The sequence below is a fragment of the Bactrocera neohumeralis genome, chromosome 3, assembly GCF_024586455.1.
Source record: "Bactrocera neohumeralis isolate Rockhampton chromosome 3, APGP_CSIRO_Bneo_wtdbg2-racon-allhic-juicebox.fasta_v2, whole genome shotgun sequence".
In the NCBI taxonomy this organism is placed as follows: domain Eukaryota; kingdom Metazoa; phylum Arthropoda; class Insecta; order Diptera; family Tephritidae; genus Bactrocera; species Bactrocera neohumeralis.
Window position 1 is genome coordinate 923,070 of NC_065920.1, and position 26,402 is coordinate 949,471.

At 41.5% G+C, this 26,402-nt stretch overlaps 1 protein-coding gene across 8 annotated transcripts in view; it reads left to right on the forward strand.

The window, feature by feature from the left end:
* LOC126753046 (protein split ends) overlaps positions 1 to 26,402 on the forward strand; it is a 65,862-nt gene that overhangs the window by 33,389 nt on the left and 6,071 nt on the right. For 3 of the 8 annotated variants that reach the window (XM_050464148.1, XM_050464152.1, XM_050464149.1), the window contains 7 exons: positions 7,872 to 8,192; positions 8,276 to 9,330; positions 9,909 to 10,838; positions 11,451 to 12,041; positions 12,119 to 12,264; positions 12,379 to 20,083; positions 20,153 to 26,395. In XM_050464148.1, coding sequence (XP_050320105.1) covers positions 7,872 to 8,192; positions 8,276 to 9,330; positions 9,909 to 10,838; positions 11,451 to 12,041; positions 12,119 to 12,264; positions 12,379 to 20,083; positions 20,153 to 26,395 — 16,991 coding nt within the window. Of the gene's footprint in view, positions 1 to 7,477; positions 7,694 to 7,871; positions 8,193 to 8,275; positions 9,331 to 9,908; positions 10,839 to 11,450; positions 12,042 to 12,118; positions 12,265 to 12,378; positions 20,084 to 20,152; positions 26,396 to 26,402 lie in introns of those variants that run through there. The other 5 variants (XM_050464150.1, XM_050464153.1, XM_050464151.1 and 2 more) reach the window with 5 other exon arrangements.

Here is a 26,402-nt window from a genome sequence, read left to right on the forward strand (position 1 = left end):
ACTTTCTGTGGACCATTATTTATGAACACCTCGATTATTTCCATGTCAAACTGCAGTCGGCTTCACGTCGTCTTTTTGTATGTATACAAATAAATACATTTACATAATTGTTAAAGTTTCTCTAATTTATTTTTAAAAGTAGCGATTAGTTTTCTCCAAGCAATGGAAAGCTTCTGGCTTCGACGTTGACTTGAGACTATAAGAAAAGCTGATCTTTACTTAAAAAGTTATTGCTGGAAGATGTTGTTGAAGACAACTCAGATTCGTCCTGCGAGATGATTTGAATCAGCTTTCATTATTTTTGTATTATTTAACCCGGGACATAAGTATAACGTCACGAAGATGCTGAGTATTATGTGAGCTTCGCAGTTCAGGGCACAGTGCTTGATTGGTCGGTGAATGGGTAGACGTTACCCTCACCACATGGCAACTCCAAGACGGGAAGTCCAAATTGTTTGAATTTCAGAAATAGTGACATTTAGAGACCAGAAGTTAGGTAAAATAAATCGTCTTCTGATGACCGACCGTCTGTAACATAGCGACATAGCATATGTACATATGTATGCAGTTGTATAGTATATACATAGTATGTATGTATGTATGTGTCGCTGTGAGTATACGACATATTATCTACTTTATGTCGTAAGTGGATCGTCACCTGGCCTCATAAGTGGCATCCAGAATAGAAAGAAGTGAAGCAAAAGCATTTGTGGATGTGGTTGGGAGGCACACATCTATGATAACATAGACTCTATTTATGGATGTGAATATGTACATACTTATGATGTGTTTGTGTGTGTGAGTGTGTGTACATGCGTCAGTGTGAAAAATGAAATGGGAGAGCTGCGATTAAGAAGCGCGCGCGCGAAATGTGAAATAAAGTTCATTGAACTGCTGGCGAAATAAGCGGAAAGACGAAACATACGCCAAACATACGAACTAATAATAAACATGTTGCAAGGCAGACAGCTTGAGAGAAGGGTACTAGGGGGGCATAAAATCGGTGACAGAAACCAAAGCAGCGCAACGATGGCGGAAACAATGTGTAGAGCAGTGAACAAAAACTATGATAACAGCTTGCAATAACAACAACCACAGTATCAGTTGGCAGATTTTCTTTTCTTTGCGCGGTTTTGCTCAAAGCTTCGCCTTTGTTGATGACTTTGATGATGTGGAAGAAATTGGCTTTCAAGTTTATCTTATACACACTTATGAGCGTGGAGTCGGCGGAGTCGTCGTCTATCTCATCTAAAGTACTAGAAATCCTAAGTTCTGTACAAGTGCGTTCACATAGGGTACATATATGTATACACACATACAGACACACTCGTACATAGATCATTCGTATTTTGTACTTTTCCATGGTCATGATAATACAATATTTGCAATTAGCAACGACGGCGGTGGTTTTTAGCGACACCAACACTTCAATCACAATCTCTTTTGTAGAGAATATTTTTTTACCACACCTTTGGTTATTCACCGTGATAGCATGGCATAGTTGTATACACCTATTCTCGCAATATGTATCTATAATTTATAATTTGTTAAGTTGAGGCGATTCCCATCCTATATACTTACTGTTTTTGAGAACAACAGACCGAAAACCCCAACTTGTTCGGCATTTGTAAATCCATAGTACTACCATACTACTCGTATTACTTTTTCATTACACCAAGGATAGTTCGAAATGCCGATTTATTCCTTCAACGCGGAAGTCTATTGTTTTGAGTCCTTCCCGTTTATTACTGCCATAATACGAATTCGAATAATATTTGATCTATTGAGCAGGGAGAAAGTAAATATATAAATTTTTATAAATATGTATGTATGTACATACATATATGTATGTATGGTATAGTAAGAATTTTATAATGTTCGACGAGCTTAATCGCATGACAAAAAAATTCTCAACTCAGCTAAAATCCTTCCTGAAGATATTTATTAAATCTGATAACATTTCAGCTGTTCCATTAGGTGCCATTTTAGTTGTCATAAGTTTCACGTATTTTGGATTTGGTTATTTGAAAGTTCCCTAGTATACATACATACATACATTTTTGGCATGTTTTTTGTACATTTTGAAATATGTGTTTTCTGCTCTAGCCATATACATATGTATACATACATATACATATTACATATATATTTAATTTATATAAAAAATTTGATAATGTAAATATGAAATTGAAAGTTTCATTACTCTAATACTTTGAATTTTCTCGTTTTAGGTACGTATTCAAACTCTATCACCATGTACATATGTGTGTATATATGTATAATGTTGTTCGTACCGCTGTTTGCCCTTCTCAAGTCCTGGATTATTGAGATGGTAAAGAGTGGTCACATGCCCGTAAGTACAGATTTCATGACAATATTTTATACATGTATCAACATTTTTATGCAGATATGTAAACATATTTCTATATTATAGAGCTGCATATTAGTGTTATCTATGTATGTACATTGTATATACAAAATTTTAAAAGAAGCCTTAATAACGATAGGATAAAATTATTTTAGAAGTTCAAGATGCGATATCCGAAAATATATTGGGTGCCATAACATAACTAAAATTTCCTTCGCTCCGTGGACAGGGATGTAACCATTCCACCTGCTTTTCCTAATCGCGGGTTTGGCATAGTACTATGCTAGTCCTTAGGGTTTTGCTCAATTAAAAACGTTCCACGGCTAATTAGGCATTAAGTTCTTGAAACTAATTAATTCCATAAGCACGTGTACTTAGTATCTGTACGAAGAACTACAATTTTAAAGGTTTTTGTCGCATTTTACAGATTTTATATACATATATTGTTTGGGAGAGCTACGTGCTCCAGAAAATATAAATTAATTCCAACGAGCATTTTCACTGTTGTGGAATAACAATTTTCGAAATAATTGTAACGAAAAATCGTCTCTAATAGCTCAATAGATCAAACTAATAACAAATTCAGGGAAGGTGATATCTTCATTGAAATCGCCAGCGTTTTACACATATGTACATAGAACTTGAGATAATCCAAGAAAAAATCATTTAAAATTTTTCGAGAACGGCAAAGTTCCTCGTCTCAAGTTTTGTGATGCAATTCCTATTGTTGTTGTTATAATGTATGTAAACAATAATAAATTACTGCTACGGCAAGCGTAAAATACTCTGGTCTGCAGAGATTTTGTTGCCATAGATATGCCATAAGATCGTGTTTGATTATACTATATACATATGTATGTGTTTAGAGTTCATTATTACAATTTTTAATGTTTTTGAACCATTTGCTCTGGTTTATTTTTAAATATTGGTTTAAATTTTACCTGAAAAAATCAGAAAACATGAAACATACAAACAAATATAATTATAATGTCCGTTTTTTAATATTTATGTTACATCGAAAAATCGATTTCGAAAACATATGTATGTTGTATTTGAATAAAACCCTCTTCTTTTACAATTTTTCGCTCTCTAGGGACCATAAGTAATCGGTTTTGACGTGGCGACCTTATCAACCTGATTACAGGGATCGTCTAACTTGATTGCCTTATTTGCTCCTCGAGTATTAAAGTTTGTCAGCATATTTTTCTCAATTTATTCATATTGGTTTATGGTTACTATTAAAAGCTTTAATTTCCACAGCAGTTATACCTTCAATAAAATCTGAATCTTTCATTAATAGTCGTATACTAAGCTTCGGAAATTTTCTACAAATCTAATGGAAACAATATCAATCCACGTCCAAGGCTTTGACAAATTGCTTTATTATTCCTAACTTGATAACGTAATGAATCATTGAGTTCATTTTCAGAGAATATCTTTGGTCTAGATGTTTCACCCTTACATTCACTTCTATTAGTTGTTGTTGTAGCGGCAGATTTTGCCGAGTTGACAGTCCTTGGCCGGATAAAAATCCGGGACCGTTCTGGTTACGTGGACCCGACTGTCGTGGGAACGGAACTATCACACTTCTATTGGCAGATTATAGCGATTTCTGCGAATAACTTTTGAAACGCAAGGGATAAAAATCTTTAAGTTTTGTAGACTGTAAATCTAGAAACATAATTTTCGCCTATTTTCGGCAAGGAACCTGAAAGTAAGGACCTGGTTATGTTTTTACTATGTGAGAAAAGAGTGCATATCCTTTTTATTTCTAACAAGCTGATAATTGATCAAAATATAACATCAAAATCAAGAAATGTTTCTTTTGTTGTGCTGTTGTATCCTTGAAGCTTTGAGTACTCATAACTCGGATGGCGCACAGTAAATATTACTGCACAGAAACGCGACAAAATCCAGGAGGTTGTTCTGAGGTAGTATATGGACTGGTGTTCTCAAGGGTTCCTTTTTCCGTATACTATTCTGTGCACCGATATATAAATTGAAAAAATTGGTATGTGTTTTTTGTCTATGTACATATGTACAATATATGTATGTATGTTTTTTGCTGTTTGTGCGAAGTTCCCACAGGTAATGTTAAGGTGTTGCAGCATTTCAGTTTCGTTTCTGCCGAAAAAATGTTGAATTATTCATCAGTTTCCCACCGAAGCGGTGCTCATTACATAAACTTAAATCATATGAAATTGCATACATACGCCTCATTAATATTCTGAGCTACATTTGTTGTTTTGCGAGTCTTGCTGACGAGATTACACGTTATTGCATTGAAAAATTGTGTAAGTTACATACAGTACTTATGTTCATATGTAAGTTTGGGGCTATTCCATTGTGTCTTGAATGTAAATAGCTGTAAATTTCTCACAGCATCGTGCAATATCTCCAAAAGAAGTATAATTGGAAGTAAAATTTTAAACACATTTGCCCCCTTAAAGAGACATATGTATGTTTGTGTGTACCTGTCATTGGCAGTATTTTATAATAATTTCTATTCCGAAATGACAGACTTCTGTAAAGAGTCAAATCGTTGTGTTCTAATCACCATCCTCTAAAAGCCGCTTGTAACAAAGGGTTTGGATTGTGCGCTAAAAGCGAGTAAAATATACATAATAATTTGTATAAAATACTCGTACAATAATGCTTTAGCGCTTGAGTGGCGATTTTCCTACAATTTTCTTTCTAAAATTTAACAGTCATTTTATAAATTTTCCGTTAAATTTTCTTCTGTACACAATTCCGTTAACTTTCTTGTTGTACACAAACGTCATAGACTTTCAACTCAAATCACCGCGCTAAAAATCTTAAATAGTAAATTGTTAGGTGCGTTTCTAGATATGACTCGATTGGTATTAGGTGCTTTTAAAAAGGCATGAAGAGGGTTTTAGTAAAAATGTCTGGGATGCATTGTTCTGCAGTAAGCCTTTGCACTCTAATTTAACAATGAATTTTATATGCATACATACATACATATGTATGTGTAAAACACGTTTGTTTATTTTGGCGACTGGGTCGACGGCTACCAATGGACGGGTGCAACTGTGGGGTATTCATAATTGTATTTCAAGTTAGATTGTCTAAAAATACCGCCTATGAAGAGATCGCTTTCATTTTTGTTTCACAGCCTGAATTATATTTAACCACAGCATCAGGATTATGCAAACAATGATTTCATCTGATGTTATATCGGTGTTTAAGCACCGGGAATCATTGACGCAGTGCATATGATTTTGTCTGGTGTCTGAGGATACATACATATGTATGTATGTATACACTCATAAGTGCATATGGTATATGCATTTAAGTAAGAATACATTCAATATTACTATAACTTAAGGACAACATGCAAATGTACATATATGTACACATGTATATATCAGTTAATATTTATATTTTCACGGATTCTGCACACTGTGGATGTGCACAATCTTATTACGAGTGGAACTGCACATACGTAGCTTCACACCAACGTGAAGATGTAATTGGATCATGCGCAAAAACTGAGTCTCTCTTCTCGTCGGTAAACGGGGGCCGTTCCCACTATGTTGGGCCTCTCTCTCTGAGTAAACGGTTTTTACATATCCTCCTATGTACTATATATATGTAGTTACTAATAATCTTCATTGTTTATGCTAACGATGATAAATTTTTACATATTGTCTCTTATTTACATACTATATGTACATATATTGTTATATAAACTTTAGTGCTCCAAGCTCGTAGAGCTGGCGAACATGAATGAACATATCTGCGCTTGCAATACGCGATATTACAGATATTGAGCTTTATATCCTATTTTAAAACGACCTCCCTTTATAACATATACGTTACATATCTAAAACTGTGCATAGCATGTGCCGTGAGAGATCCCGACCATTCCAATTGGATACCTCATCAAAAGCAAAGCGAAATAGAAAAGAAATCGACGGAAACTACATTTAACGGGACAGAAGACAAGAGCAAAAAGAGAAAACAGATGAGTTTAATTGAGGTCGAAAGTTTAAAATAATAACAATTATTGAAACCCGTGAAACTAAAAAGAAGTCTGATGTTGATATGCCCTTAGAAGGCAGAGCAAGGATCGCTGCGCATGTACTCACATATGTATGTATACTACATATGAGTATAGAACATTATATTATATATGTATGTACATACATACATACATTCATATGTAAATGTACATATATTCGTAATTATATAATATGTACCATGCCAATGGTGATTATATGAAAATATGGACCTGATACATACACATGTACTTAGTTGAATGATAAGGTCACTGCAGTGAATTTCTGCTAAATCCATCTAGACAGAAAGACAGCAGTCTTACCAATTATATAGTACAACGATTCATTAATCGGTCATTATACAACCAATAGTTCTGTTCCATAATAGAAATAGTTTTCGGATTATAATCCCGCTTCCTCTCCTTGTAGCGGTTTGATACAAGAGGGCTTAATAGCAGCCATCGGACGATGGCACCGCCGACCCTTAGGTGAAATCACATAAGTATCTCGTGACCTTCTCGACCAAATTCGGTATGTAACATTATGCTATACGGTCCTATAGACTTTCCAAAAGAAATCTGACAAATCATGACGAAATATCCTACTAATAAATAATGGCAACACTGTTTTGGAATATCGAAAAAGTTAATATGAAGCTGATAACAAATATATAAGAAATATATAAGGAATTTTAGAGCGATAGACTTCTTACTACAGTGGGCCTTACTTGATTACTACAAAGTTTAAATTGTTAATAAGAAATACGTTTAAAAGCTAAATTTGTAATCATTAGCGATTTCCTTCAATAAATGCATTATTTTGTGTTAAAGTATTATGTTGTAAATTGTAATTGTTAATAAATTACTCTAGTAAATTTAAAATAAACAAAATTTTAAATGTTTGTGTTTTACTTTTGCTAAATTAAAACGCTTGTTTGTGAGGAATTCTCTTGTGAGTGAAAATTTGGCTACACTGGTTTTCGAACGTAAATATTTTTACTTCTTTGCATATTTATATTCGAAATTAGGGAGAACATGTTTTTGCAAATTGTTTTGAATTACATCTAAAGCTGGGTATTAATGAATAAATAATATTGTTCTTTGGTGTTTAGAATAATTTCCATAGCCATTCTTGGTGTATTGTTATTTCTGTAACGGAACAGACCATGCCAAGTTTAAAAGCATAAACAAATATTAATTACTTGATAATTGTTGGAAAAATACACCGAAATACTGAATTACTGAATGGCCGGCCTCTCTTAACCTCTTTGCAATTCAACTTAGATGATGAAGAAGAAACAAAGGTAATGAGATCAGTGATATGGGATACAGTGGTACGGTAGTACAGTAGTCACCGTTTATAATAAATACTATATGCATTGTTTGTTGTTGGTTTAAGAATTATTTATCTTGTAATTGTTAATGCCAACAAATGATGAGGTACTAAATTACAAGCGGTTTTCTCCTTTTGTAATATTCTAGGTCTACTGAAGACGTTCCAACTCCAAATTTTACAGAACGGAACAGTGGCTTCTATGAACGCAATTCCCGCATAGCTGCAGAAAACGATACCTATTTGCGTCGTTCAAACCGCTCGACTATTGGAAGCAACGGTGGTTATCAAACGTCAAACAGCTTGGCAACGTCAAGTCCCACGGCGTCTATACAGGATATATCCCCTGTAGGCACTGTAACTTCTGGTGGTCCCGGTATTAATGCCAGTGGCACCTTAGATAATCGTAATAGAACACGTGATCGTTTATACAAAAATGGACCTTATTTATCTGCACAGTTAAACGAGAGGCAAGTAGAAAAAAACAAACAAGAACTGTAAATTTTTTAGATATTGGCGTTGTAGGAAAAATATAACAAAATTTACGTTCCAGAAGTTCGAACGGTGCCACCATCAACAATTACAACCGTGCACTGCCGTCGTCATGGTACGACGCTGCTGCGACGAATACGAACAGTCCTGGTGGCAGTGGCAGTGCCGTCGCCTCAACAGTAGGCAGCAACTGCATCCACAACTTCTATTCCACCTCAAATTCAATCACCTCACCTGCCTCCTCCATCACAACGGCAATTGCGCGCACGTTAACGCCACACCAGCGGAGCAATTATTACGGTACTGTGCCGGATATAAGTCCATCAACGTCGTCGCAGTCTGCAACAACTTCAGTGTCTAGTGCGTATTGGATGAAAAATAATACGAATTTGAACAAAATTGCTAAATCATCCGAAATAGGCTTAGAGTCGTCTAAAAATTTACTTACAACCTCGACCATGACGACGGATATGTCGGCGGGAATGGACATGGGTGCACCAACAGCAACTTCGACAACATCCTCGTTTACAAATAATAGTGGCAGTGGCGGTGGCGGTGGCGGTTGTAGTACAATCAGTAGTAGTTATAGCAGTAGTTTAAGCAGTAGCAGTAATATAATATCGCCAATGAATGCGACAGGCATTTCCACCACGCTATCTTCACAGTCAACTGTTGGAAGTCACGCAAATGGTAACAATAATAGTGGCGTTTTAAATGTAGCAACATCTTTTGTTGAAGCGGCTGCAGACGCTGAAATTCAGCTCCTTAGAAATAGAACTGGCATCAATAATAATACCACCTCTTCCACAGCTCCAGAGTTAGCTGCTACGAGCAGCTGTACCACCTCTGCCCTCTCGACTACACATAGCGCGCTTCAACAGCATACAGCGCGTGCGCATCGTTTGCATGGACGGAGCACGACATCTTCGAGCCGGTCGCACTCCCGTTCACCCAGTAGCTACAGCTCGTCACATAGCTCCTCATCATCAAACACTTCATCCCATTCACACGCATCAAGTCCAGTTAGAGGCAATGAATCTACTCCGTGCAGATCTTCTGGCGGACTGACGAGCAAATCGCGAAATTTACAATCAGCAGTTACGACCCCTCCTCAAGGTATGGACTGCTGTAATAAATAAATATATTACGTTCATTCATCGATACTCTATTTAGAGAGTCTTCTATGAAGAAAAAATCTTATTTAACATGTGTTTATTGTAATATGTGAATATAACCCATATTTTGAACAGATATTTGGTAAACTTGTAAAACAATGACAACAAAAAACTATTTCTTCTAAATTTTGATATTTGGCAGTGATTTGGCAGTATTTGTAAGGTGCTATTTAAACATATACATACGTGACATATAAAGACGGAAATTAAACTACGTACATACATACTTCTGTATTATAAAGAGAACATTAGGAATGGTTGGACTAGAATAATCAGAGCCTTAGATATGAGCTTTCTTCTATCCTTCATTTTAGAAGTGACTGACCACGCCTACTTTTGATATGTGTAAAGTGTAAAAATTGAAGAGATTATGTTTTGATGGGCAAGTGTTGCGATGGAATGTTGTGATACATACATACATATGTATTTAGCAAAATTATAGCTTGTCTATTTAGCACTATATATGTATAATATGTTAATAAGTAATTATGATTGTGTTGGTCTCGTTTTTTTGAACAGGTACTAGTGGAATGGCGGGCAGTGGCACTGCCAGCAGTAACTCAAGCAACAGCAGTAGTAGCAGTGGCAATAGTTCATCCTGCAACACAGTCAATCCCATTGTTCATTCCGAAGACAATCGTCCGCTCGCTATATGTGTACGCAATTTACCCGCACGTTCCTCAGACACATCCTTAAAGGATGGTCTTTTCCATGAGTACAAAAAGCATGGCAAAGTCACCTGGGTAAAGGTGGTTGGCCAAAATTCGGAGCGCTATGCCTTGGTATGCTTCAAAAAACCAGATGACGTGGAAAAAGCACTGGAAGTGTCACAAGATAAGCTTTTCTTTGGTTGTAAAATTGAAGTAGAACCTTATCAAGGTTATGATGTCGAAGATAATGAATTCCGGCCGTACGAAGCCGAATTAGATGAGTATCATCCGAAATCGACGCGTACCCTATTCATTGGCAATTTAGAAAAAGAGGTAACGGTCAGTGAGTTACGGAGTCATTTTGATTGTTTCGGTGAAATCATCGAAGTCGACATTAAGAAACAAGGTACCCAAGCATATGCATTCTGTCAATATTCGGATATAATATCTGTGGTTAAGGCAATGCGTAAAATGGATGGCGAGCATCTGGGAAGCAATCGTATTAAATTGGGATTTGGAAAGTCGATGCCTACGAATTGTGTATGGATAGATGGTGTAACGGAGAAGATCTCCGAGTCGTTACTTCAATCCCATTTCTCTCGTTATGGTACCGTTACAAAAGTGATTTTGGACCGATTACGTCACTTAGCTCTGGTTTTATACGACCAAATACAATACGCCCAGACCGCGGTAAAAGAGATGCGCGGTGCAACATTACGCGGCCGACGATTGCAAGTGGATTTTGCTTCACGCGAATGTCAGGATGCTTTCTATGATAAGCTGGATAAGCAGAATGCAGGTGCGAAACGACATAAAAGTAGAGTTTCTCATCCATTCGAACATTTTTTCTAAATATTTCGGAAACCTAGACTAAAATATATATTTACAAAAGTAAATGTGCATACATAAAATGTTTTTAAATGCAATGTTTTATTTCGAATGGAAGGTCTTATGATTGTCTGAATATCTTTCACCTATTGTTTTTTTTTTAACTATCGACACGACATTAACTAAATTTGTTCGAAAATAAAGGAGTGAAATAAACCACTTACCATCACTTCGAAACCGTGGGCTCAATTGGTTTAATACACATTGACAAGTGGGCGTGGCTCATTCTAAATAGATTCTCTATAAGTGACAAATGTACACAAATTCTTTTTTCAATCGACTAGCTTTGGGGGATTTTTTTTGTTTTATTTTGTTTGGACGCAGTTTGCTCAAAATTTTTGTATATCGACAGTTATGAGTGCTATATTCGTACAGCTGTAAACAATATAACCAAAATAGTAAGAATGAATCAAACCATAAATGTTTCATCGAACATTTCTTTATATACCGACTCTTATACTTACTTATAGTTTAATTTTATGTTTTCATTTTTTAATGTATGTGTATGTTATTATTTTTTCAGGGAATCGATTAAACAGATACGACTCGCAATCGCGTTCACGCGCATCGTCGTTTAGCCGACATCAGAACTCGAACGATGGATGCTCACCCAGTAATACGCCTGGAAGTAGCAGCAGTTGCAGTGGTTCTAGCATAATAGCAAACTCTGCCGTTACTGCGCCAGTAGCATCTATTGTCGGCGGTGTTAATGCTGGAAATAATTCCACGACGTCAAATAGCCCGTTGGTGACGCAGAGCATACCCATGTCGGGTAATTCGACGCCAGCCCGCAGTCGTGGATCTCGCAGTTCACGACATACCGTTGACTACGACTACCTGGACATGCGTCGATTTCGTTCCTATGACGAATATAGTCAGGGTTCGGGTGCCTCTCATGATGAGGAAGTCGCCCCACATAGTGCGCATTCGACAGGTGTTTGCGGTGGTTTGCGGTCCGACTCACCACTACTGTCACGATTGGGACCCATCGTGAGTGGTATCGGAGCTCACACAGCAGCAAATGTGAATGAGAGGGCAAATGAAACGCTTGAAGTGACGGTGAATAGCGGCAGTAGTCGCCGTCGTTGTGATAAAAGTCCTGCGAAACAAAAAGGTAACAAAATCTATGAAAATCGCTAACACGCCATCTATAGAACAGCATCTTCATCGATCTCTATGTTCTGCTTACAGGTGATATAAGAATTCTACAAAAAGAACGTTCCCATCTTTTAGAGCAACTTGAGGAATGCCCGTCCAGTGGTGATGAAAGTATAGTGAGTCCGCGAAAGCGCATTAAAATCGATCATCATCATTCCATGATCACCAGCAGTGGAATGGTATGTTACAGCATCATTAAAGTTATTAATTAGCCATATTATTTTTTGTTTCACACAGTCCTAACAAATTTTTTGAATACCATGTGTTTAATTGTGAATATTTATTCATTGCAGTCTCAGTCTCATACGTCGGAGACAGGAAATACCGCTGGTGCTCAACATAAAAGTAACCTAAGTTCCAACTGTGATGCCACTGAATATGATATCACGGCAGCCGCCGGTCAACGAAAGAGTGAAGTGCGCCGCCTTTCAGATTCTAATAACCAGACCAGTCTCAAGTACCATCAACATCAGTATCACACACATTCACAATCAATGCAGCCATATCAGCAGCAACTGGTTCGCCGACCGTCCATTGATATAACGGCAACACTGGGAGCTGTTGGCATAGGATCCGTTTCTGCGCGACATGGAAGTGTGAGTAGTACTGGCTCTGGAAGTGATCACCACCATCAAGCATCACTTCCTACCGCAATTGCTTGTAAACGGCGACGAGTCACTGGAAGTAATAGTAATGGAAATAGTAGTACGCTTAATTCATCTGCCTCAAATCTGCTAAGTGGTGTCGTATCCAATAGCATTGGCTGTGGAAACGGTGGTGGTAGTGGCGGTGGCACAATGAGTGACGACTATCAGCAACACAGTACACGAAGTCGTGGCCATCCTTTACATTCCCATCACTCCCACGACGCCAGTGGCGGAGAGAGTGCAGAAGGCTCACGTCCAGGCACTCCACTTTGTGATGAACGCCCCGAAGTATTGCCTAGCGATCCACGGCGTCCGCCCCGTGAATGTCGGCATGAGCCAATGATATTGCCACTTCCGAAATTCGGTATACAGTTTTTTCATCAGCATCGCAATAGTCTGGCAGGGCAAACAATTTCGAACGCTACAAGCCACACCGGCATCAATGTAGGTGGCTACCATCATAATAGTGGCGGATTGCTTTCCTCTTCATCTATGGCAGGGTGCAACAATAATATCAGCACTCACATTTTGTCCAACACAAATGTAAACAGTAGTAGTCATTCTAGTCATAGTGCTCTGCCAACAACGACGACTTTAACAGCGTCATCAGGTTCCTCTACTGTGCCGGGATATCCGTTACATAGTCCATCTAATCGATATTCATCACACTGGCGTCCGCATCAACATCAACATCATCATCATCCGCAGCATAGCCATGGTCATAGTCATCCCGCGCATACACACTATAATCAAACATCAACTGATGTGGTTGGAGCATCGATGGTCAGTCCTTTGCGACCACGATCGCTCAGCTCGAATTCCAGTGATTCCGATGCTCCAGGGCAATTAAGTGGTAGCCCTTCTTTGGAGGAGCGCATAAGAACGCTGGATGAGATGTATGAACGGTGGTCTGGTGGCGGAGGAAATAGTGGTAATAGCGGTGGTAATGGTCCTAATGCTGCTCCGAATGTAGTGAAACGTCATGACTTTGTCAGTCAAGGTGGCCCAACTGCATTTCGGCACGCACATCGCAGTGGCGAACATCATAGTGGGGGCAGTACTTCATCGCGATATAAGTTTCCAGATATCGATGTGTGTGATCTCAAGCCCTCGGAGATCGTTAAATCAGTGTTAGCAAAAAAATCAATATTCGATGATGATTTGCAACGATTGAAGAAGAATCAGTGGTACGAGCCGTCTTCAGACGCCACACAGCTGGCGAAACATATAATTGGAGTTTGCACCTCGCCGGGCCTGCCTAATTTGGCAGCCACGAAGACGCCCGTGGTTGGGTGCAGCTCTGCAAACAGTGGAAATACAGCGTTAAACAAATCATCAGGTGTCTTGTTGCAGCGACTAAGCAGTCTTTCGCCCATGAATTCACCACAGGCGTCGATATCCCCATATAACAGCCCATCTCCATCCCCATCTGTGAGCAGTAGTATGACGACAACCATATCTTCGTGCCCGATTAAAGTCGGAACAACGACTGCGACAAGCTGCATTAGTACTATTTTAAGCACAACAAGTGCCAGCAGCATTTCTACAGTTGCTTCCGCTAGCAGTTTGGCAGCTGCCATGAAGGGGTTACAATATCCATTTCCGAGTCATCCACCTTTGCCGAGTACGGCTGCTCCTCTGCCTGCTGCCCAGCCGGCTCCACCTACAGGTCCCGCTCCTTCAGACCCGCCACAACCGAAATCATCTCAAATAGCAATGTCTGATACAAGCAATTTGGATGTGAGTAACACGAGAGTGAAGACAAATTCGATTACTAAAAGTTTGAGTGTACCATGGGCAGCACCTAATACTGATAATGTTGGGAAAAGCGACAGCCGGATTTTGACCAAATCAGTTTCAGTTCCTGGTAGTACAAATGCTGGCACAATGAAGTCCTTGAATACGCACACGGCTAATAACGAAGTGGCGTCTCATGCTATAAGCCGGAGTACCTCATCAACAGCTGTTACTAAAACTAATGAGGAAATGTCCAAAGCTCCGAAGCAACTATCGAATAGTTTGACGGCGATTTCGAAAAAGAACGAGCGCACATCTCACAAACACAATCATCGCAATGAAAATGAGAAACGTTCAGGGCGAAGTGATCGCGCATCGGAAAGGCGGAAAAACTCAACAAACTCTCAACATTCAGGAGTTTCGACGTCTACACCACGAGTTGAAGGAGATTCAAGTGAAAATGAAGCAAACGATAGTAATATTGCTGAAAAAGGTCAAAGGTTAGAATGCGATGATAGGGAGCCTGAAAAGGACAGAGAAAAAGAGAAGTCACACAAAGAGCGTGAGAGAGCTCGTGATAAGGAGCGAGAGCGTCAGGAACGTGAGAGGCGTGAACGAGAAATCCGCAAACAAAAGGAAGAACATGAAGCTCGAGAAAGAAAAGAGTGCGAAGAACGGGAGTTCAAAGAGGCTGAGGATCGACAACGTCGAGAGCTTGAAGAAAGAGAGCAAGAACGTGCATTACTTCGAGAACGGGAGCAAAAGCAACGTGAACGCGAACAACTTGAGCGCGAAGAACGGGAGCGAAAAGAACGTGAGGACAGATTGGAAAATGAGCGTAAGGAAAGGGAAGATCGTGAATGTGAATATAAAGCGAATGATGAGCTATCCGAAAGGCACGAACGAGGAAGAGAAGATGCCGATCATAACGATATTGAGCGTGAAGATCGAGACATTCATAGAGAACATTCGCGAAGAAAGCCAGAACCGACAGATAAGGTTGATAAGGTAGATGAGAACCGATCACATACGCTTAATAAAAATCAATCTGAAAGCGATTTAGCACGGCAGATTAATGACGCCGAATTTCAAAATAACAAAGAAAATTCAATTGATGAACCAAAGAGTCCAGCAACCGTCGAAACTTCTAGTAAACATCGTGGAAGAAAATCGTCACATAACTCTCCAATACGCCTACCAAAACGTCGTCTTAGCTCACAAGATAGTAATCACGGCAATATAAATAGTTACCCTTCCGTAAGTGAGGACCCAGTCAAACGTTTACGGATTGAGACTCAAAACACAAAGTCAAATGAGCGACAGCATCAGAAAGAAACGACTCCTGGCTCTGAACACACGACCAAGCACTCAAGCAATAAGCATCAACATCAACGTACATCCAGCCAGTCTACAACGGGTAATATTGGGACATCGGATTCGGTTGTGGTTTCCGGTGAAAAATTGAAGATTAAAGAACATTCGAATAAGCACAGAAGTAGCAAACATCATAGGCATCAGCTACAGCAACATCCAGGCAATCCTAAAGACATTAGTAAGGGTGAATGCGAAGACAATAATATTTCTGCAACCACAGCGTCAACATCTGCGACGGTCATGCCGACAGTGGTAGTTCCGTCAACAGATAAAGTAAATCACCATGAAAACATTTCGGATCAAGAGCTTGAGAGTCCAACAGTTCATTACCTAAGCAGGAATTCGCTTAATTCGAGTGGGGATGAGGGAACGTCTCTTCAACAGTCGAGGTGCGTAGCAAGCGGTAGCCAATACAAGCAACGCGATCACAGTGGTCATCACGTGCGTCATAAAAACAAACGTGATCATCGTGAGAGAAAGCGTCCATCAACTACAGAATCTTTAGTGTCGGCAACCAGCAACCACTTGACTGATGAGGAACTTACTCACAACCCAAGTCGACGAACATCGGTTGCGGGTTCGCACAGCGGCGAATTGACAATACCTATACAGAAATGTAAGCAGGAGAGTCGAAGAAGTTCGGAACGAAAATCTTCTCGTTGTTCAGATGAGGGTCTTACCTTGACACAGTCACATTCTGCACACCATCGACAGGGCAATAACGTGAAAGCAACCCCCTCACGGAGAGTTATCATGAGTTCGGACGACTCCGACGATTCAGACGATCCAACAGATGGTGGGAAGAAACATTCAATTTTCGATATACCTGATGAGGGACCCTATGTTTCAATGTATGATAAGGTAAAAGCTCGTTCCTGTAAGAACATGCAAAAACACGAAGAAGAGAAAAAGATCAAAGCGAAATTTACGCAATTGAAACAGTCACGTGCTAAACGAGAGGAAAAGAAACGTTCAACTAGTTATGAAGGTGATTCAGATTCTGACTTCGAGGATCGCAATCAACGCAGTGGCGGAAGCAGTTCTTACAAATCACGCAATCAAAATAATCTTACATCTTCCTCCGATGACGACGATGCTACAAATATGGCAACTCGACGTCGAAGCTCGCAAGCCTCTTCACATCCTCATCGCATGTTCTCTGACTCGGACTCAACAACAACTGCTGAAGCAGAAGCACGACGTAACAAGATACATCATAAATTAATGCGACTGTGCGATGATGATGGTGACGACAGTTCCGGCGACGAAATACACGCAAACGCGCGAAAGTCAATGGCATCATCGCCTAGCAAACGAAGCTCCAGCAAAAGAAATTCACATTCAACACGCATAGCATCCGACTCCGAATCTCAGTCACAACCAGGTGTAGAGATAAAAATCAAACAGGAGCTGACTGACGAGGAACATTGTGATAATAAATTCAAAATGCAGATAAAATCAGAAATCCTGCCATCAGAAATGACGGCAGAATCAGATGATGTTAAACCAAAAGAACCTTATATTAAAACAGAAGACGAATCGAACGCAGGGTCTATCGAAATTAAAAAGGAGTATAAACATTTTACTGGTAATTCAGTGATTGAGAATCCTGATTATGAACTGACCTTGGAGCATTTATCAACTAAATCGTCCTTGAAAGTTCAGCAACAATGTTCGCCCGAAACCCGTAAGAAGCACAAAAAAAGCAAGAAACGTCAGAAGAATAATCTTCCGATGCCAAATGCTCCAACAGCACACAGTATTGTGGAAGCGAAAAATGTGTTGGTTACCCTTACACCGGGCTCTTTTCAGATGATGAATTTTATGAGCACCCCGGAAAGTAAAGTAAAACCTTTACTGTCACCGTCGTATGATCCATTTGATGAATTGAAACGTGAATGTTCGTCGCTGTCCACAACAATTACCCATGCAAACAATGGCGCAAATGAATTGTCCGTATGCGAGAAGAAACGTCACAAGGAACGTAAGGAGAAAAAGCGGGAAAAAATGCGTAATATGAGTGATGGCGGGGGCAGCATTGATTCAGATAAGTTGTCCAAAGAAGAGCGCCATCGGTTGAAGAAATCGAAAAAGTCGAAGAGCCTCGATACCACGAGAATGATATGTTCTGATGGCAGTATAGTGAAAGCAAATTTAGCGGCGTCTATTTTGACAGTACCGGTGGCTATTACACAATCAGTTCCAACAACTCCACTTGTTGCATCACACACAGAGCCGATGACACAGGCAGCCAACCTTCCAACGACAACATCCAAGCGTGGTGAAAAGATGGAAGATATTTTTGGGCCAATATCGGATGAAGAGTCCCAGTTTACCGATGCTGAGGGTAAAGAATTGTCATCTAACTTTTCGGTTGATACAAATTATGGTGGACTTTTGACATCGTCAAGTAACATAACCGGACCGGTAGTTTCGGCAGCACTGAACCCCTACAAGCAGGATCCACTTACACCAAAATCACACACAGTTGAAGAGAATGAAGAGAATAAGCAGAAGGCACCTGCCTTTATTGGAGATGGTGGGGAACATATAGACCGAGAACGCCACAGGAAAGAAAAACGCGAAAGACGACGGAAAGAGCGTGAGAAGTCGCGTGAACAACATGCTCTCTCAGCGTTGCAATCGCGAAAACAGCATCACATTGATGACGAGAACAGTGTTGATCTTGACGAGGCTGGTCGTGCTCTAGAAGCACAACTGATGGAAGATTCCGATAACAAACCAACTGAAGATGCCACACCCTCTACCGCTACAACTTACCGCAGTGATATGACTGATGTATTTCGGTTTTCTGATGGTGATGAAAATTCTCTCGACTCGAATATCCCGCGTAGAGACAAATCAGATGTCCATGAAACTAACGCTTCAATCCACACCCAACCATTGGGAGTCGCCACAAGCACAACTTCTGCAACGCTAGTACATATGAAGAACAAGGAGAAAAAGAAAAAGAAGAAACGGTCGAAAGAAGAAAGGCATCATCATCAACGACGCGAGTCGAATGCTTCAGCGAGTTCTAACCAACATCATCCACCGCCACAAGAACCGCAGCAACAACTGCCATCACAAACAGCTTCGTTGCAATCACAGCATTCCGTTATGTCACCACCATCAAAACTTTCTATTGATATATTGGCAGCAAATGCAAAGCAAACGCAGAATTTAGAGAATCAAATGGATAAAGATGAGAGTGGAGAAAATTCATCAGCTCTCACACATTCGCCAATCTGTAAACCGTCACCCAGTTTACCTTGTTTAACTGATGACGACATTGATTTAGGTGTGTCATCGATTATACAAACAACACAATCTACCAATGACATGCTGACCCTATCACCTATGCGCGAAAAGAAGCTGATAAGTCCGATACCTAATACGCCTACCACAAACACTACTCCATTTGTGAATGATAAGTCTCAATCTAGCGCTTATGATCCAACTACTTCTCCAGTAAGTTCGCTGACGTCGGCGACAGCTGCCGCTTCGTCCACACCAACGACAACTAGTGCGCCTGATATGGCTAGTTTGGCGACTGCATCCATCGAATCAAACTGTGCCACCTCTACCATAAGCACACCAACTACAACAAAAAAGAAACCAGAAATATTTATACCTGGTTTTGATGGTAATTTGGATGAGCAGATAAGTGAGTCGGCTGTAAAATCTATATCTGTCGAATTTAATTCCTCGATATTAGATTCAAATGCCGATGAACCGAAAATTCCAGTAGAGTCCCCTCCTGACCTTGCCCCAAAACATATGGACAAAACAGAAGACTCGAAGTCAAGAGTAACGATCTCTCAGGAAGAGACAGAAAGTGCTGTGTCTGCATTATTGGGTGAAAGCTTTGGCAATTCCTCCAATATTGATTACTCGTTCCAAGATGACCCACTTGAGGATGATTTAGCTGTGGTTGATAGTGTCAATGTCGACGCTTCTGAGCCAGATGAAGAAGCCGCTATTGCTGCGAAGGCTATTGAGACAACTATTGAACCTTTGCAACCAGAAGAAGATGCCGAGGAAGTGAACAAGGCCGTACAAAGTCTTAGTACCGAAGAGATGGATGTCAAAGTTGATACACCGCAATCCGAGCGTGGTCTTCAAATCGATACTGATACGGAGGAGAACGCAGATGAAGCTGATAGTAGCGGAGCAAGTTTGAAAATTGATGAGTCCGTAACATCCGGTGATGTATCAGACGAGTTAGCTGATAAAGAAAGTAAGTGGCATGAATATCCTATTATGAAACCAAAATTGTTCTATGAAATTGTTTTATTTAATTTTTTAGAAAAAACAAGTCCATTCCGTACAGACGCTCCAGAAGACCAGAATGAGCCCTGCTCAGTCATTACAAAAGTGGAAACAAGTTCTCAACCTAGTGAAAAATCAGTCAAAGCGAACTTGGCTCCAACAATCAAACTAGAACCCCCAACTATAAGTAACTTGGTCCAACCGGCTGTACAGCCCGTGAAATCTGTACTGCCATCTATGATCAGTCTACAGCCATCCACATCTCCGGTTGTCGATGCAGTGCAAGATAGGTCAAGAGCAGTTGTGGCGACACCATTTGCGGAAAACAAGACAAGCTCTATTTCTTCCGCTACAACATCTTTTACCACGACTGTACAATCATCAGTAACCACGAATATTAGTTCGTTATGCACTCCACCTATATCCGTACAACAAGAGAAGAGACCGTTCGTTGTTACTACATTGCCGAATGCGCTTATCACGCCGCCCACCATAAGCATTCCGGAACCGCCAACCCATTTCGCCATACCACATCTACTGATTTCCCCCAGGAATGGTGGTAGTGGTACAACGTCAACGCCGGGTGAACATCAAGTTCTTCTCTCACCTAAAGCTCAACAGAAACAGCAATCAACGCAAATGGTAGGTCATCCGATGCCTACTTACACGATCAACGTACGTTCGCCGTCTCCACTCAGTCCACAGAAACATAACCCGTCTAGAGGTAGTACACCTACGCGACAAATGAGCCCCACTGCTGTAACAATTGCATCACCAGTGCCAACAGCAAAAGTCCAGCAACAGCCATTGTTGTTGCACGTTAGCGGACAACGTTCATCTTCATTGCATCAACAACAGCAACTACAGTCGCATGTGCTGCAGTATTCGCCCAACGCAAGTTCACAATCTCCCAATTTGTCAGGAAGTCCTGTTACTTCTGCTCAACAATCAGCTACGGGTGTTGGCAACAATACCAATAAGATCAATACTGTACATTCGCCACACCAAATTCAGAGTATAGACAGTAGTTGTGTCGCGGCAAGTAACAAGAATCCCAGTTCGTCGCCAACTCCAGTTAGCGTGAATGTGACAAACGCTCGTAATCAGTCTTCGCAATTATCGGCCATGCAACCATTGACTGTGCAGAAAGTGCCACAACTGCCCGCTCATCCCACCATCATTAGCAAAGTGGTGAGCGTGAAGCCCCAGCAGGCACAACAGTCATTGATGTCGCCGCCACTACAGGCTGGACAGGCTAGCGCCAAGACGGCCTATATGACAACTCATCAGCCGACAACTGCCGTTCAACAACAGCAACAACAGCAGACCATACAAACACAACAGGCACAGCAACAGCGGAATTCACCGCAAATTATTCAGTCAATGTCGAAAGCACCGAATTATCAGCAGCATTCGCAGCCACAATCGCAACCACAATCACAGCCGCAGCAATCACCAAAGTATGCGCAACAGCAACACTTACTGCAACAACAAAGACAGCAGATACAGCAGCAGCAGCAGCAACAACGACAACAACACCATCAGCAAATGCAACAACAAATATTGCAGCAGCAGCAGCAGCAGCAACAGCAATTAATACAAATGCAAAAATTGCAGCATCAACAGCAACAACAACAAAATAAGCACATTCCATCACAGGTAACGGTGCAGCAACAACAACAGCAACCGCGGCAGCGAATTTTGCCTCCAAACCACCAAAATATACAGCAAAATCAAACACCACAACAATTTCAGCAGCACCAACAAATTCCACTGAATCGTCAAGCGGTAAGCCCTCCAAATACCACACCAACTCCCACGCATCAAAATTTGGTAATATTACGTTCACAACAGCCAGCCATTTCTGGCCCAACATCTGTGAGCAATTTATCGCAAAATGTTGTACCATGCCCTGTGCAAAGCGCACAAAAACAGGAGCAACTGACGACATCTGCGCCCGTGCAACAGCAAACACTAAATCCAATGAGCGTTGCTGGAATGCAGTATATTCCTCAAATGCAGTCCCCAATTCCGCAGAGCTCCAGCAATCTACAGCTGTCGGCTCCACCTTCATCTCCGGCTTCTCTAGAAACTGCCAAACAGGCAGTAACTACAGCAAATACGTCGGTGCTTCAGTCAAATGCACAAAAGATCCCATATATTGTTGATATTAAACCACCAGTATCAGCTCCAACACCGACATCGCCGTCGGTATCTACAACGGCAGCAAAACAAATTCATACAATCGATATGAATAAACAAGCACAGAAACCTTTGCCGGCGGCAGCTCATGAGAAGCCAGTGGAAAAGGTGGTAGAAAATGTGTCTGTAATCTGCAGTGTTGAAGGCAACGTGGGTGTTGAGAAGACAACATTCAACACAGTTACTCAGCAGAAACGAGATCTTTCGATGCCTGCGCTTAACGCCGACGAAGCTACAATCTCTATTGGTACTGTAAAAGCACTAGATTCGGTTATAAAGAAAGTTGATGTGCCCGAAAATAAAAATATACACAGCTTGCCTACCATTCCCCAGCACACGGAAGTCGATGCGAAGCCCGACAAACCATCCGCTTCCATGCCGATTAAAAACCAACAAGCTGCGAATATAACTGAGGTAAACAGCAGTATACGTTCAACGTCGGTTGCTGATGAAGTTACCAAAACTGGTAATCCATCAATAGGTCAAAGTGGAATTAATAATGTTTCGACGGAACATACGAATCTAATTTCTTCAGATTTGGTAACTCCCATTTCTGCAACCTCTGGCACAGATCACGAAACTGAAGACGAAACCGAAACGAAGCAGTCAACTGTAATGACTGAAGGCCCTATCGGCTTGGGTCGACTAGGTGTAAGCACACGTGGAGGTACTGCAAAACGCGGTCGTCAGCCACGGGGTGGAAAGAAGCATGCCGGTGGTGCTGTAACTTCAATTTTACCGTCTCAGTTGGTAGCTACCTCTAATGAGATATCTGGAGTACAGACGCGATTACGTAAACCAGCAACAGTAACGCCGGTAATGCGTGGACGGAAAGGACGTCCACCACGTAACTTTTTGCTACAGCAACAGCAACAACAGCAACAATCTCCCCAGATGCATTTGGCCAGCGAAACATTCGACACAGCTAGCACTGGTAAGAAGGCGACTCCACAGCAACGGAATGCTGCGGCAATAACAAGAACCCCGTCAGCTGTGGCTGGTGACTCGGATGTTTACGAATTTCATGATGATTCTGGTGAAGAATCGAAAGTTGCACAAGATAACGTGCATTCGGTGGGAAGTCCAAGTGGAAGTGATGTTAGACCGCGTTTGATTTTGACTATCAAACCGGGCCAAACTGCTCCAATCGTAAAAGCCAGCGAGAAACCCAACTTGACTGTTGCGGATGATGTGTCTGCTACAACAATGGTTTCGACACCGCTTCAACAGCAACAAGCAACTGTTAAAGTGACGCCAACAGTTCAATCTGAGCCGAGGGAGAGCAGCAAATGCAAAAACCAAACATCTGCAACCGTACTTACGCCATCTTCAACCGCGCAACTAACTCAGTTACCAGATATGCCCACTATGGAAGTAATCCAAGTTCCTTCTATATCTGCAACTACGACCGGGACAATGGCCCCATCTGGATCAGTACCAACTTCACAGAAAATGGGACATCCGCAGCCACTACATGCAATACCTTCATCATCCGCAAATTCAATGGATTCAGGCAGCATAACCGCGGCGAACACTAGAAAATCGCGGCGATTGCAAGAGAAAGACCGCTGTACCATTGACGACGTCATTGAAGATGTAGTGCGGAATACCATAACCGCGGGGTTGTTGCAGAAAGGCGCACAAACTCCGCCCAGACGCTCTGGACGCAACGCATCGCACGTCGCTTCGAAAAAGGATGCAGGAATGGAAACCCCACCTTCATCGCCAGCGACGGTGCGTCCTCGACGTTCAAAGGATCGGAAAGAGAGCACTGAACATACCAACGCCTTGAATGATCTATCTTCGAGTGATACAGATGAACAACATAAAAGGATAATCACAGCACCATCGAAGCAAGAGGAAGAAGTAGTGTTGCCTGCCAGTACGAGTAGTGTAACAAATACACCCAGTTCCGCGGCATTACAAGTAACTCTTGTATCTGCAGCACCAACAGTAACAACAGCGCCGATATCACAACAATCTATACCAGTACCCTCAAAAACAGTTGCATCCACGCATATTCATGCACAGACCATAACGCATGGAGAAAAGCAATCTCTGCCAATGCCGCAACAACTACATCACATTATGCCGCAGCATCCGAAAAAGAAAGCGCTTGCCGCAGCGGAGATAGAGTCGTTCGTTGCCGCCAATAGTGTTTCGAAAAGTAATAATCCATCTACCACGTCATTGTCCAGCATTGACATACCTGCAAGTCACTCATCTGCTCCAACGACACAGAAAAGAAGTGGTGGAACCGCCGATATGGTAAGTAAAGCACTTGTCGACCCAGTAACGGGACTAATCAGCGGCAATTTGCAGCATGGCAAGGATGGCAACCTACCAGGTACAACAGCAGTAGCAGCAGCAGCAGCAACATTGGCCACTATGCATAAAACGCCTTTGGACACGAAGAAAATAGTACAGGCGGCTATTGCGGCGGCTACAGCAGAGAACACAACGCAATCAAGCGATGTTCGTGGTACAGCCGCGTTGCTAACTAAAGCAGCGACCAGTACAAACATTTTGCAAACATCGCAAATGGTTGCGCAAACTGTTACGGTTTCTGCTTCCAATACAGTTCCTCATATTTCTTCCACAAAGTCATTGCCAGTTGAAGGTTCTACCAAAGTGTTGACTACTCCCATATCCCTTTTGAACAAATCTGCTGTGAGTGTAGTCGTAAAGACAACAACAACACCTGTTATCATAAAACAACAAATTGTGCAGCCCCAAACAACTATAAAACCTCCGATTTCGGCTAATAGCAAACAATCAATTGTTGTGCAGCAGAGTCCGGTGGTTATGCACGCCCAGCCATCAAATGTTCGCCCGCCCACTCTAAAAGCACATGTGCTTAACAGCCAGAAAACATTGCAGCAGCACCAACAGCAACAGCACCAGCAACAACATCAGCAGCAACAATTGGCACAGTCACACCATATTGTGTCGCAGACGCAGCAACCAACGCCACCTGCAATACATCAACAGCAGGCGAAACATATTTTGGTAACCAATTCGAATCACTCGATCGGATCTAATGTAATAACGACTCGTCATGCGGTGCAGCAGCAGCAGCAGCTTTCACTTCCGCCTCCGCAACAGCTGCTCGTAAATATTCCACCGCCGAACTCTCCGCAAGTGGCAACGAATATAAACTCACCGCAGTTGCATCATCAGCAACAACAACAACAGCATCAGCAACAACAATCACAACAGCATCAACAACAGTCCTCCCAACAACCGGCTCAACAGACGCTCGTAATCAAGCAAGGCCAACCGACCAATGCAGGTCAATTGCCGTCCCAGCAAACAGTCCATGTTGTCAGCTTGAAGGATCCGGTTGGTCCTCAAGTTGGGGAAGTTCCGTCAGGAGTACAGCACCAGCAACAACAGGCAATGCAAGGCGGTAAAACACCACAACATGTAGGAACGTATGCAACGTCCTTACCTCAACAACCACAGTCGCAACAGCAACAGCAACAGCAACAGCAGCATCAACACCAACAACCTCAGATAACTGTGCTAACACCACAGCAACAGCACCAGCTTATTAAACAGCATCATCAACAACAACAACAGCAACAACAACAGCAGCAACAACAAACTGTGCTTCAACCACCTGTTAGTATATCAATGGTCACTCAACAGCAGCAACAACAACAACAACAGCAAAGTCCTCACGTTCAGTTACCACACGGCGTGACGGCAGTACACCATCAAGGTCGTAACAAAATGCAGTCTCAACAACAACCACAACAGCAACAAACATCTCCGCTTGTAATACAACCAAGTGGCATTATGGGTCTACAACACCCGACGATGCTGCTGCAAACCAAACCACCAACACATCTACAAGCGCAGCAAGCCCATCAGCAGCTGACGGCATCACCACCCTTGCAAGCTGGTGCCCTTCCGGTTGTTAGTGGTGCTAAACCCACTATCACTGCTATGCAAACACTGCAAGCGCAGGGAGTGCAAATATTGGCCAGCAGTGTGACAAGCCCACCGCCATCGACGCTCAAACAGACTACACCACAGCAACAACAGCATCCGCACAATAGTGCCAACGTACCAGGTAATTT